This window comes from Enhydra lutris, unplaced genomic scaffold (assembly GCF_002288905.1).
Source record: "Enhydra lutris kenyoni isolate GAN:26980312 unplaced genomic scaffold, ASM228890v2 scaffoldscaffold13, whole genome shotgun sequence".
NCBI classification, from domain to species: Eukaryota; Metazoa; Chordata; class Mammalia; order Carnivora; family Mustelidae; genus Enhydra; species Enhydra lutris.
In genome coordinates, this window is record NW_019154097.1 from 42174920 (window position 1) to 42189629 (window position 14710).

The 14710-nt window shown below is 56.5% G+C and overlaps 1 protein-coding gene across 1 annotated transcript in view; it reads left to right on the forward strand.

The window, feature by feature from the left end:
* The window catches only part of LOC111146171 (calneuron 1), a 468609-nt gene extending 465900 nt beyond the window's left edge, over positions 1-2709 (forward strand). Inside the window, exon 6 of the mRNA XM_022501606.1 lies at positions 2582-2709. Coding sequence (XP_022357314.1) covers positions 2582-2709 — 128 coding nt within the window. The remainder of the gene's footprint in view (positions 1-2581) is intronic.
* Positions 2710-14710: the final 12001 nt, after the last annotated feature.

Consider the following 14710-nt stretch of genomic DNA (forward strand, 5'->3'; position numbering starts at 1 on the left):
CCAGGAAAGTTTCTTTCTCCAGGTAAGAATTTTTAAGATTCTGAGACCGAGACCTGATCAGCAAGTTGAGAACCAAACCGGAAATGCTCCGTAATCACCCAAGGAAAGCAAACAGCCCCGTGGATCGAGGGTTAGAGTTAACAGGACGGCACGAAGAGACGGTGGCAGAAATAAGGGCGTGTGAGCCCAGGGCTGCCCCCGGGAGCCGCGGGTCTCTGGTGAAACGTGGCTGGAGAAACCTTCCTGGCTGACAGAATTCTGAGAGACCCTTCACAAGCCCCGGAGACCCCGTCCCTCCAGGCAAGCTCTGTTGGTCCTTGCACACGTCATGGGCTTCCTACTTGTTCCCTGTTATTTCCAGGGATTTCAGAGGAGCCACTGAATGCCAAAGGGAAGACGTACTTGAAATCGAACCATTTTTTGGTTCTTTAAAGGCACGTGGACCCTACCGTGACCTTGCTCTTTGGCCAGTCTTCTTTCCTGCTGAGAGACTGTGAGGAGCATGAAGGGAAATTGCGTTTCTTTCTCCCCCCGGACCCCCTCCGTGCCATAATCTGACCTGCAGAAAAACCAGTTTCCCTCTGCTGGAGGTCTGCGAAGGTAGAAGGACCCCTTTTCCAACACGGAAGGTGATCGGAAAATGTTCTCCTGTCCCAGTATTGGGTTTCTTAACATCTGACTCTGAAGAACCATCTTTCCCAAGACTCCCCACCCTAGGTCCCTCACGCACGCACACACGCGTGTGCACACACACACACGCACACCCGTCAGGCCCCCCAGCAACTCAAACTCCATCAGGTTCTTCGACGCCACTTAGTCCTGCTGAATCGAAAATTCTGGTGCTGGGGCCCAGCGATTCCCTAATCACCCAGAGAACCGAGGACTTCATGAATTCCCGCCTTCCGCTCCCAGAGCTTTGACTCAGTAGTTCTGCTGCGGGACCCAAGACCTCACACGCACATCGGACCCCAGCTGGCACCGACACAGCTGGTCGGGCGCGTGGCTCTGGCGTGCGCAGCTTCCCACCTGCCTCCAGGGCACAGGTTTCTGCACATGCTCAGTGGTGAGTTGTGTGCAAAGAACACGGACGGTAGGGGCGCCTGGGTGGCTCAGTGGGTTGAGCCGCTGCCTTCGGCTCGGGTCATGATCTCAGGGTCCTGGGATCGAGCCCCGCATCGGGCTCTCTGCTCAGCAGGGAGCCTGCTTCCTCCTCTCTCTCTCTCTCTCTCTCTCTCTGCCTGCCTCTCTGCCTGCTTGTGATCTCTCTCTGTCAGATAAATAAATAAAATCTTTAAAAAAAAAAAAAAAGAGCACGGACGGACAGACAGATGGGAAAGGCAGGAGGTGCAGACCACCAGAAGAACAAGGAGGAAGAGAAGTTCCGGCCGGGAAGCCATGCCTAGAAAAGAGACCTGTGCTTCCTCAGCACGCTTTATCAAAGATGTTCTTTCTAGTGATTTCCATTGCCCTGTTTGGTCCCTGTGACTTTGCCATGGGTTCAGACCTCCTGGTGGTCTCTCAAGGGCTTTATCAAAATGGTGGCACAAGACCCAGCCCAACAGAAAGGATTAAGAGAACACAAGGATCCAAGGTCAGACACCCCGGTGCAGCAGACATGGGGCAGGGACACCCCGTCTCTGGAATGTCTGAGAGGGTTGTGCCTCCCTCCCTCCTCCTCACTGGTCCTGTCCACGGGCCACGTGGTCTCTGCTTCTCGGATTTCAGCAGAGTCACCCAGTTAAACACCGATGACTGACCCCCTCTCTGGACTTTCTGATTCCGTACATTGGGATGGGGCCTGGCCTGAGCACCTGCATTTTTTTTAAAGATTTTATTTATTTGACAGAGAGAGAGAGATCCCAAGTAGGCAGAGAGGCAGGCAGAGAGAGGGGGAAGCAGGCTCCCCGCTGCGCAGGGAGCCCAATACGGGGCTCGATCTCAGGACCCTGGGACCATGACCTGAGCCGAAGGCAGAGGCTTAACCCACAGAGCCACCCAGGCGCCCCGGCACCTGCATTTTTAACAAGCTTCCCGGGCATGGATGCTGCTTGCCTAGGGACCCCGCTCTAGAACCCCCGGTGTGCGCGTCTGAGGTCCTACCACAAGCTGCTGAAGAGTCCTGTCCCCCAGCAGTCCCCAAGGACAATGCCAGGAAGCCAAGTGGCTCCCCGCCCAGTGCAGATGGGGAGGGGGCATCGGACCCTCGCATCGGACCCCCGCTCTGCCAGCAGCAGGGCTCTCGGACAGGAACCCGTGTCCGGCAGAAACCAACAACGTAAAGCCGGGTGGTGCCTTTTGGGACACCCCGAATTGTTACATTATTTCCTCACTCAGAAAGTCCCCGTACGTCTACCCTATCTGGGGGTTTGTAGCTCCCTCTGAACCTCACAGCTCTCCTGGGTTTTCTGTTACAGGAGCGTCGCCATTTCGTCCCATTTGCCAGGAGAGGCGATGTCCAATCTGGGGGATCGGTCCCCGACGGGCTCGTGGGCGCGCGGTCTTCCACCCAGGAAGCGGGCTCGTGGAGGGGAGGCCGGCCTGTCTCACCCTGTGCTTTCTCTCTTCTCTCCCCGCCCCCCAGTGCACTCCCAGAAGCAGAACAGGCAGACGTGCGTCCGCAAGAGCCTCATCTGCGCCTTCGCCATGGCCTTCATCATCAGCGTCATGCTGATCGCCGCCAACCAGATCCTGCGCAGCGGCATGGAGTAGCCGCGGCGCCCGGCCCGGCCTGCATGTGCATGGCCCGCGCGGCTCCCAGCGGACCCCAGGCCGCGGCACAGCCGGTGTCACTCACCCGCTCCATCTCCTTGGCAGGGACACAAAAGGGCTGTCTTACACGCTTTAAGGGTTTCCTTCCCAATGCAATAAAGGAGCCAGGAGTTCCAGTGACTGCGCGCACCACCCCTTAGGAACTCTGCCGACGGACAGACTTCTCCGCTCGGGGTTTTCCAGCGGCCGCCCGGAAGCCAGGGTGCGGCGCCCATGGGCCCCGTTGTTCGAGCCCCACCCCCGGGCCAACAGGAGACTCCAGGCTGGGGGAACCCTGCGCCCCACGAGGCTGACTTCTGGAACGGGGGGCTGCCCGCCCCGGCCTGCCTCCACCCCGCGGAGCCCCCCAAAGGCACGCGGGGAAAGCCATCGACGGGGGTGCAGCGCCGGGCCGTGCGCAGGCCGCACCCTCGCCTCCGCGCCCCTGCCTCTCCTGCAGGACCCCTGCGGGCAGAGGCGGGGATGCTGGGTTCCCGCCCGCACTCGGCTTTCTGTTCCTGGAGCCGTCGCGCACCAGCACTCCGGAGCCCGCAGAGCCCCCGCCCTCCTGCCCGCTGGGCCAGCCCTGCTGCCCTTGGTGGACACGGAAGCTGCTCCCGGGCGTCTGTCCAGGCGTCGGTCTTCCTCGTGGGCACCACCCTCTTTCCTGACCGCTGAGTCCCGCTCCAAGCTTGTGCTCCGACTCGCATCCCCGCTCCTGGGCGGACCGGGTAGTCCGGGGGTGGTGCGGGCCGGGACCGAGACGGGGGAGGCAGTGGTGCGGCCCACCCCCGCCGTCGGCCTCGGAGCCTGAGCCCATCTCCGGCCGCGAGGCCCCGTAAGCTCCGGTGCGGGAGCCCCTTCCCCGCTTCTCGTCTTCAGCTCCGCTCCGTTGGTCTTCCGCGGAGAGACCAGCCCGCGCTGCCAGGACGAAGCGCGGAGCGACGGCCTCGCATGGCCCTCAGCGCGCAGGCTGCACAAGTGACTCGTTTTCCCGCGGACACGGAACGCTGTGAATCCGCTCCGCCCGCACCCCAGGTGGCTCACCGCTGCCGGTGGCGGCAAACTTCTGGGGACGACGCGGACGCGGACGCGGACGCGGGGTGCGTGTTCGGTCCCGCACTGCCCCGCCTCCCCCGGACGCCCGCCAGCCGCCCCCGCGGGGTCCATCGGCGCAGCCGGCCGGGCCGTGGTCGTCCCATGGGAGGTTTCCCTGTGTACTTGCCCCGCCCGGGTCGCCACGCCCGTCACGGGACTGTCCTGCTCCTTTCTCCGCTGCGTCCCGAGACGACGGCTCGCCCAGCTCTCTCCCTCCCTTTCCCCCAGAGCGGAGGTGCCAGAGTGGTCCTGGGTTTCGCGGTGTGGTGGGTGTCCCCGATTCCGTGCCCCGGCGCCCCTCTCTCAGCTTTCTCCTCACTGCCTTCTCCAGCTTGTCCTGTTAGGGTCTCTCGGGTCCACCTCTGCAAGCGCCCCAGGCAGCAGCCGCGGGCGGCCGTGGAAACCCCCCGCCGCGGGAGACGGCGGTTACTCAGTGACCAGCACAAGTCAAACTAGGGTTTGAGCCATAGTGTGCAGGACGGAGCAGGGCCGAGCTCCCGAGAGCTGGGGGGTCGAGGGTCCCGCTGGGAAAATGCCTGGAGTCCCGCACAGCCAGGCGAAGGAAGGCCGCAGCCTGCCTGTCCCTCTCGCCCACCCTGCCCTGCCTCGGTGCACACCACACACCTGCCTCTTCTCTCTCTCCCCTGCCCGACTGACCGCGGCCCTCAGGGTCGGCTCCCGAACGAAGACGGGTCCGAACAGAGCACTGACACGTAAGACAACTTCTGTAGTTTTGCCCAGAGCAGCTTACCTCCCCGACGCCCCCGCTGGACTTGGACGGGAAGGAGCCTGTGGACCCCTAGACCATGTCCTCCTGGGGACCCAGAGTAGATGGGATAAAGGCCCCCGGGCATGACTCCTAAAGGAACCTGCCCCGCGAGAGGGGAGTGCAGTGCTTGCCCAGGGGCTGGCGCTCCGCACGCGCTTCTGCCGCTCACCGGAGAACGGGGTCCCTGGAGGTCGGGAGACGTAGAGGAGATTGGAGGCACGAGGCAGGGGCAGGGACGAGGAGGAGCTCTGGAGAGGCAGCGGCAACCTGCTCAAGGCCTCAGCATCCTCTCCCTGGAGAGGACCCTTCCTCCCCGCCCCCCAGTGACCAGTAAGCAGCCCGTCCTACACCTCGGGGACGGGAGCGGCACGCAGCCCTCGTGCGGAGACAGGACAACGACGAAGCTCTAGAAAGATCTTGGAAGGGCTAGAGTTGACCTCCCGCCATGGGGGCCTGACACATGGCACCCAGTGGCGGAAGTGTGGGGTGACCGTCCAGACCCGGTTGCATTCCTGAGACTTCGGGTGCTAAGAGCTTATCCCCGTGGCGTGACCCGTGGCTGCTTTGCCTGGACAGTCTGTCAGAGGGGTTGCGATTCCTTGTAAGGCCTACGACCTCGACATCCGGCAGGCTCCGGAGCCCTCGCCACAGCACTCTGATGCTCGCGGATAATGCGCGGCTCATTCTTGTCGTGAGAACGGGTGCCCCCCAGACCACGCAGGTGGTGACCGGGCGGGCATTTTTCTAGGGGGACAAGGCACGCACGTAGGCCCTGACCCACAGGAAGCGGTCTGCTGTCCCCCCAGATGCACACAGAGCCCCAAACAGGACCCAGCATGGGAACTATTAGAAGTGGCTTCCAGAATGTACGTGGGTCCCATGTGACCAATCTGGAGGGGGGGGGGGCGATGTCGCCATGGCAGCCCTTGCACTGCAGCCCGAGTTTGCCAAGGCGGAACAGGGAACGTTTCCTTAAAGAACACGGGCTCTGCCCGGTTGCAACCTGAGTCCGCGCGTCCACGTCCCACGGCGCGTAAACTACGCTCTCAAAGTCGGCGGGTTCCTCTGCCTCTCCTGGCGTTGTGAAGCCACCCTCCCATGGCTCGGGAGAACGGGAGCTCCCTGAGAGCCGGGTGGTATCCGCCCCGCCCCGCCCCCACCCCCTTCCCAGGGAGCAAGGACCCCTTCTTCTGGGCAAAAAGGCAGAAATGTCATTTGGAAGGCAAAGAATATTCCAAGCTTCAGTCTTTCAAAGCGTCTGTTGGCCTGTTCAGACTCTCCCACGAGCCAGAAACGCGAAGTTCTACGTGTGGTCTCAGGCGAGCCCAGAGGCCTCGGAACCCTCTAGGTGTTTGGTTTGCGAGAACGAGATGTGCACGAGACATGTTCCTTCCCCACACCCGTCCTGTCTCTGATCTCACACCAGTGGTCCCTCCTGTGTTTAGCCAGAAGGACCTGGGGAAAGACGGCAGGCTGGTTCCAACAGCGGTGACCCTCCCAGCCTCCCTCTACAGAATCGGAGACGCGTCTAAGAACGCGGGGGGCGGTGGGGGGATCTCTCTTTTCTTCCAAAGGCCTTCTCTAGGCTCAAGTCCAGACTCAGGTGATAAATCAGAAAGAGTTTTGCTCTTAACTCGTAGCCGAGCGCCTCCCCGGGACAGTGAGGGGACAGTAAGGGTGTGACCGCCAAGCACAGGTCCCCGGGTTGGCCGGCCTGGCCACGTGTGGCTGCACGTCATGAAACCCCGTCCTGCTGTGCCATCGCCCTCCACCCCCACGGACGCTGCGGAGCTCTGCTCCCCCCCACCCCCGGACGTCCCAAACCATCCTGGGTCGGTCTACTGCACCGTCTCCCCGAAAGCCCATAGTGACAGAACTATTCACCCCGTCCCATGGAGATGCAGGGAAATCTGGGACCCCACCGCAAGGAGAGACCCCCTTTTCCTATAGTGCCATGAAGATACAGACGGGCCGAGCCCAGACTTCCAGACTCGGCACATACCGGCCGTGTTCCCAGGACGGCTGTCTGGGGCGCGGCTGTCTGCCTTGACCTGAGATCAGAAGTCCCCTGCCGGCCTCTTCGGTGATCCTCGCAGGGCTAAGGGTCCACAACCTAATGGCTTTGCCATAGCCATCTTCACCCCCTCATTCCCCACCTGTCCTCCGGGGGCGGGGGATCCATCCAAAACAGAAAAGTGACATTACCCAGCAGGGAGGGTTCCACCTTGAACCGTGTAAACGACGGCGACGGAGAGGAGGATTCCCGCGGCCCCTCGTGACCCGGCCTCCGCGAGAACCGGCACGGCAGAAGTGTTCAGCTTCCCCTCATGCTTCCTGGGACTGAGTCACTCAGGGGACTGTCCTCAGGTGTGTGGCCCTGCCAGAAGTACCGGGTTTGGGGAGGAATAAGGTGAAATGCACAAACCAGCCAAACGTCTCTCTCTGTATCCCGCGCTCACTGCGAGTCCGCGTGGCCAGGGCACACGGCTGTGCTTTCTGCTTTGTATTGGCTCGGGACCCCCGACACGGTCTCAAGGGACAGGATCACAGAGCTCAGAATGTCTTCGTGGCAAAATTAATTCAATCCCTTGGGCTTGAAATAACAGCCACAAAGGACAGGTGTCGCCAGTCCCACGAAGGCAGAGTTTCCCTCTGAAACTGGAAGACACGCCCCGGCCCCGGGCCCTGGCCCCTAACGTTGGGAAGCTTGTCGGCTGGACGCCCACGCTCAGTCTAGCCCTCACCCACCCTTCTTCCTTGAGCTTGGGGGCTGCTGGCGGAACAGGGCCTCTCGCGATGCTAGAAGCTACTTCTTCCCAGAGGAAGGGATGCGGAGGCTGGAATTTCCCAGTGGGGTGGAAGAACGGGCTAATTAGGAAGGAATATTCCAGGGAATGAAAAATTCAAGTGTGCTGTTGCTCCCTCCCTGGACCCGTGAAAAGAAAAACTGTGCAGGGCTGCAGAGGCTGGTCTCTGGACGTGTTCCCGGTGTGTCTGGCCTACTTTGGTGTCATACAAGGGACCGAGTGCCACGGGGCTGCTGCCCACCAACCCGATGCTCGTGACACGCGGGGCAAGCGTCAGGAGGAAGCCGGTCGGTAACTCACCTTTCCCGGGGGGACGCGGACACCTGCCGAGCTCAGAACGCCTCTCCCGGGGTTTCCCGTCTGGCCTCAGACCTGTTGAATTAGGCCCGGAGAGCGGAGTTTAGAGCCAGAAGCACGGGAGCCCCATCACGTGAGGACGCCACGTGCTTCTGCCCCACCAACCAGCCTGATGACTGAGTGACCTTCTGTCCCCGGCCTCGGGTTTCTGATCTCTAGAGCAAAGGGAAACCAGAAGCCCCCCACACTGTGACTCTGCTCGTCTGAAACGAGTCAAACAGACACCGCCTAGACACGGGAGAGTCCCTCTGCCCCCGTGAGCGGCGCCGGGACCGCACGTTCTCTCTCGGCGCGGCTCCCCAGAGGCGCTTGTCACAAAGTGTGTTTTTCGGTCTCATCGTCTGTGGACGAAACCGTGCGAATGGGCTTATGTCAAATGTGTGGTGTCTTGCGAGTGAGAGGTTTTGTTTACTCCCTGAGGTCTTGCTGACTCAGGGAACATCAGAGATGGGCTTCGTGGCCCCTTCTCAGCCAGCGTGAAAAGTAAGGGGGTTGGATCCCTTTACCGCAGCTCCCGCGCATCAGAGTTCATGGATAAGTACGGGGTGGAACAGAGCCAGACCCCAGGGAGAGAGGTGTCTCTCCATCGGAGAAAGCCTGCTGGAAGCTACCGAATGAGGAGCACAACTTCCGGACCCTTCTCCCTCCCTCCCTTTAACCCTCCTAACCTCCGTCCTTCCTTCCTTTCTTCCTGTTTCTGTACATGTGGTTATGGTTTATAATTACTCATGACACTGAAGGAGGACAGTCACCGTCTCCTGACTGTCGGGAATAACATGGGCGCTGGGGGGAGACCAGCCACTGCGAGCATCTTTTGAAGGCTCAGGGGTGCCGAGCACAGGCCTGGCTTATGTGCACCCCAACCCTGAGGAGGGCTGGAGGGCAGGACAAGTGGCTGCTGGACCCGTGAAAGTCCCCAGTCCTTCTGCCCTATGACAACAGAACATCCTAAGTCTCTGTCCCTTTTCCCCTTCCTAGAGTGGACTAAGGCTTTTGTACAAGCTTGTTTTTCTACAAGCCCTACTGTTCTCCCCTGGAAAAACCCAGCCTGGTCAGGAAAGGGTCCTCAGCTCCTGGTAGAAATTTGCACAAGCCAGAGCCTCCCAGCTCCCTCCAAGGAAGATCAACGCATATTCTTGCTGTCTGACCCGGAAATCTGGTTTCAGGGGATCCTTGAAAGGTTTCTTAGTGGGGTTTGATTTTTCCCCCCAATTCTGAATCCAGGAAGAAGCTCTTTCTCCAAGGACTAACCAAAGACAGTGCTCTTGGATGGAAATCAGATCCAGAAAGTCCGGTCATGCAGTGGGCCGGCAAACTGTCATCTGTTGTGGGGGGGTCGGCGTCATGAGACTTGAGGCGTGACTTGTTTCTCAAAGCACAGTATAGTTAGCGGCTGGGTGGCGGCCGGAGCACAGCTGAGGCTGCGAGGACCGGTACGCCCGGAGCCTGGCGGCTCTCGGTCCAGAACGGGCCACTAAGACTGAAACCCTGGGTCACAGTCTTCCCGTTTACCTCATTCATGTTCCTTTTTTCTTTTTTCTTCAGTATTAGGTGATGATTTCTGCTATTAAGTGATGAGAGAGTCAGCAGACTAGTCAAAAGAGAATCTTTATATAAAATGTAAATATTAATATAAATTAACTTGGCATGCAACTTACTAACCCCATGAAGTATATATTATTAATACGTTCTCTTAGTGTATAAAGGGAAACTGACTGCCATATTTACCAGATGTTTTCTGTAACCAAACTTGTCTGTAAATATATAATCTGTATAAAAAAAGAGTCTAATTTACCATTATTTATGCAATAGAAAAAAATAAAAGTTTTTTTTTTCTTTTGAGGAGAGACTCAGTTCATTATGGGGGGCGTGCTTTGCAGACCTGTCACAGAATTCACTCCTGGGACCCTGAAGGGCATGCGGGTCCGTTTGGGTCCAGTCCCACCTCCCCCGCTTCCAGGAAGCAGCTGGGGGACCGGGTCTCACACTGGGGCTTCGGAAGAGAGTGACTGACATGAGGGGACAGAAGCCGACTGTGGACCATGTGGTGAGAAACAGGAAACATCTCCTCGCTGGGGCAGACATTAGAACTAAGAAAACTTTGCAGACACCCAAGCTAATGGTGTCATCCTCTCGGGATTCCATTTGCCAAATTCTTCCCTATATTAGCACTGGGGCATGGCAGGACATTCCCATAGCTTTTGGAATTTGCAACGTTCTTTGAGCTTCATCCGCATAAAAAGAGACAGCCCTTCCCTGACATCAACGGGGAACAGACACCACCAAAAAGCGAAATGGCTTGATGGAGGACACCAAGATCCTGCTTGATTTGGGGCCGGAACCTTGGCCTCCCGACCCCAAACACCATGAGGGCATCTTAGATTTTCTTTACTTTTCAGAAACGTTATCACACATCTCCCCAAGTGTCTTGTACTTAAGCCAAAAGGCCGAGTTTCCGTCTGGGTGGCATTTCCCAGGGGACCCTCTTGTTAAGTGTTGCATTTTATACACCTTCTGGGGGAAACTTAACAAGGTAAAATCGCTAAGCATTTGTTATTGTTTAAAACTTCTAAAAATAGAGTGTTCTAGGCATACAACACATGTTTTTCTCTCTGCTGAAGGGGGCCTCTGGCAAATTCCAGCGATAATGACTTGGATTTTATCCTCTCTGATCTGATTTTTGACATTTTTTATTATAAAGAAGCATTCAGTCATGAATATTTATTCTCCTGGGATAATTACCCCAGCGGGGAGGGTCCTGCAGGATTAAAATCCCAGCAGGGGGCTGACAAAACTCTGTGTCTCTGACCCCTGACCACGGAGATAGCGAAGCCTGAACACTGGCCCGAACTTGGTAATCTCCAAGGTAAAACAAAGCGCTCCCTCCGGTTATGAACATACCTTTAAACCCCACTGGGATTTTTCCATAATTTTCATGATAAGTGAAGTTCAAAGGCTTTTCTTGGTTCGTCTGTGATCCAACCATGTGCCCAATGAGAAAGCTGTTCCCGTTGCTTCTCCTGCCAATGCTGGAAGGTCCACCTGTAGTAAGTAGCTTAACCTTGGGCTGACCAGGCTAATGTGTGCGCCTCAGGCCGTGTTCCCAGGCGTGTCTTACCTTGGTTTTCTTTCAACCCAGCGGCCTAGGCTTCGATGACTGAGCGATGGGCAGAGCCAGGAAGCCACCATGTTCCAGCCCCATGCTAAGCACCCCCAGGTCCTGGAGAGCGCACTTGGGGCCATGCTCTGGCCCCCGAGCATCAGCCACTGTGTGGCCAGAAGGCTCTTCCGCTTGGGAGATGTTCAGAGTCAGCCAGGACCCTGCTCTCACTCTCAGGTTTCCTAGGATGAGGAGGAGAGATGCAGGTGCCTCCCGCAGAAGGGCTTCGGGGCTGTGCAAAGATGCTGGCTCACACCCTCCGGGGTTCACGGCCTGACGTGGCCGGCCGGGGATCAGGAGCCATTTCTTGGAGGGGCCGCTAAGAACTGATCTCAGGAGTACTTCCTGGGAGGAGTCTCCTGGCTCGAGGCTGCGGCTGTAGCCCACAGCCCCGGAGTGTGTGCGGGGCCGCAGAGACCGCTGTTCTCCCTCCCGGGGAGGGGGCCGCTGGCTTAGGAACTGGACGGTCTTGATGGGCTTCCCTCCTGCCTTTCCAGTGCCAAAGCCATGGTGGCCAGGCTGTCCCTCGGAGGCCCAGGGGTGGTGTTTGCCGAGCAGATGACATTCCCTGTCTCCCCGTTTCCCTGAGGTTCATCGGGGTAGCAGCAGGGTCAGACAGAGCAGAGAGAGGGAATGGACCGCCTGCTGTGGGAGTGACATCGCAGTAAAGTTGTTGTTAAAAATGAGCACAAAAGACCCCTTGAACAAGAAAAAGAAGCAAGTGGCGGAGGCGCGGGGACGGCTCTGGGCCTCTTCTATGGACGTGAGCCCTGGGTGCGACCTGGGGCACCTGGCGTCTCCCGCTGCTTCGGGCAGCAACGGCAGAAGCAACGGCAGAGCAGGCACGAGCGCCGCCTTGAACAGGCTCGGCTCCTCACAGCCTTTCGGAACGAAGAGGAGCAGCCCCAGTCTTCGCGTGTTCGAGCCTCCGTGGTCCCAGAGCCCAGTTTCTTCCAGATCAGAGCGTCTCCAGCACCAGCCCTCTCTGTTCCTTCCCCCAGGCTTCTCTTCTGAGGGTGAAGTGTCGAGTCCAAAAAAGGGAACTTGGGTGGGGGGAGCCCCGGAGGTGTCTGCGGTGCCATCATGTGAGGGGGGGCCGGAGGGTTGTGTGCAGGTGGGGGGAAGGCGGGCTATGCAGACTCCAGGGTGTTTGTAATCGTGAGCAAATGACCTCAGCCCTGCGACGGAGACGAGTGCCTCAGCCACAACACCTTCTCCTACTCGTCGCTTTATTTCCAGCTGCTAACGTTGTGCCCGGCGCACGGTCAGTCCTCAGGAAACAGCCGCTAGACGAATAAACCTGGTCGCCGCAAACTGCCCAGATGTCCAAGTCCTCTGGCGCCGCGAGGTCCCCATGCTCTGCCATCGCCCCACCACCTCCCTCCCCCACCATCCTTGTGCCCTGGTTCCCGTGCCTCTGTCCAAATCGGGCAAGCCTGCGTCTCCGTGTTCGGTGGCGTCTTAGTTCTTCCCGCCTGTCTAGGAACTCTCCACCCTGTTTGAGAAGCTCGGTCCAGCGCCTTCAGCTTCGTGAAACCGGCATCTGGTGCCAAAGAACGGGGCTCGCCTCTGGCTCTCCCGTCAGCCTCCCTGAAAGCCAGAGCAACCGGCCCTTGGGCTTGGTCTCCGCAGGGATCAAGGTCTTCACAGGCATAACGCAGAGCCCCCTGGGCTGGGACGGGGGCAGTTCTGCCCCTGCCCTACACCGCTCCCTCCTCTTTCTCCCTCAACACCTGCCGATCGCCAACCCCACCGTGTAACCCCGGCCTTCATCATGTGGCCTGTGCTTTAGTGACGCTTTGGGTAACTGGCAAGTGTCCGCCAGGTACTAACAGGTGCGGAGAGAAACATAAAGACACCGGGAGCCTGTAGCTTAATAGAAGGAACAACAAGTCAGCCTGGGACCACAGCCCAGGGTCAAAAGCCCTGTGGAAGGAGCCGTCACAGAAAATCACAGTGATACAAAGCAGGGGCGTCACTCATGTAAAACATATTTTTGTTAAATTGTGAAATTATCCACCATGACCAGGTGGGATTTATCCCTGGGATGCAAGGGTGGGTCAACATTCGCAAATCAATCAATGGGAAAGAACAGATCAATACGAGAGAAGAACCACATGGTCCTCTCAATCGATGCAGAAAAAGCATTTGCCAAAACACAGCATCCGCTCCTGATCAAAACGCTTCTAAGTATAGGGACAGAGGGAACATTCCTCATAAAATCCATCTATGAAAAACCCACAGCGAATATCATTCTCAATGGGGAAAAATTGAGCCTTCCCACGAGATCGGGAACACAACAAGGATGCCCACTCTCGCCACTGTTGCTCAACGTAGTACTAGAAGTCCTAGCACCAGCAATCAGACAACAAAGAGAAATCAAAGGTTTTCACAATGACAAAGAAGTCAAACTCTCCTCTTCACAGATGACATGACACTTTATATGGAAAACCCAAGAGACTCCGCCCCCAAGTTACTAGAAATCATATAGCAATTCAGTAATGTGGCATGATATGAAATCAACGTACAGAAATCAGTGGCTTTCTTATACACTAACAATGAAACTGTAGAAAGGGCTATTAGAGAATTGATTCCATTTATAATAGCACCAAAAACCATAAGATACCTTGCAATAAACCTAACCAAAGAGGTAAAGGATCTATACTTGAGGAACTACATGAAACTATGAAAGAAATTGAAGAGGACACAGGAAGATGGAAGACCATTCCATGCTCATGAACTAGAAGAACAAACATTGTTAAAATGTCTACACTGCCCAGAGCAATCTATACTTTCAATGCCATCCCGATCAAAATACCAGTGGCATTTTACAAAGTTCTGGTACAAAACAATCCTAAAAATTGTATGGAACCAAAAAAGACCCCAATTCGCTAAGGAAATGCTGAAAAAGAAAAGGCTGGGGGCATCATGTTACCTGATTTCAATCTTTACTACAAAGCTGTGATCACCAAGACAGCAGGGTACTGGCACAAAAACAGACACATAGACCAGTGGAACAATAATAGAGAGCCCAGATATGGACCCTCAACTCTATGGGCAAATAATCTTCAACAAAGCAAGAAAAAACATCCAGCAGAAAAAAGACCGTCTCTTCAATAAATGGTGCTGGGAAAATTGGACAGTGATGCATAGAAGAATGAAACTCGACAATTCTCTTACACCATACACAAAGATAAACTCGAAATGGATAAAAGACCTCAACGTGAAGCAGGAATCCATCAGAATCCTAGAGGAGAACATAGGCAGTAACCCCTTTGACATAGGCCACAGCAACTTCTTTCAAGATGTCTCCAAAGGCAAAGGAAACAAAAGCAAAAGTGAACTTTGGGGACTTCATCAAGATCAAAAACTTCTCCACAGCAAAGGAAACAGTCAACAAAACAAAGAGGCAACCCAAGGAATGGGAGGAGATATTCACAAATAACAGTACAGACAAAGGGCTGATATCCAAGATCTATAAAGAACTCCTCAAACTCAACACACACAAAACAGATAATCATGTCAAAAAATGGCGAGAAGACATGAACAGACACTTCTCCAAAGAAGACATACGAATGGCTATCAGACACATGAAAAAATGCTCATCATCATTAGCCATCGGGGAAATTCAAATCAAAACCACACTGAGATGCCACCTTACACCAGTGAGAATGGCCAAAATCAACAAGACAGGAAACAACATGTGTTGGAGAGGACGTGGAGAAAGGGGAACCCTCTTACACTGTTGGTGGGAATACAGGTTGGTGCAGC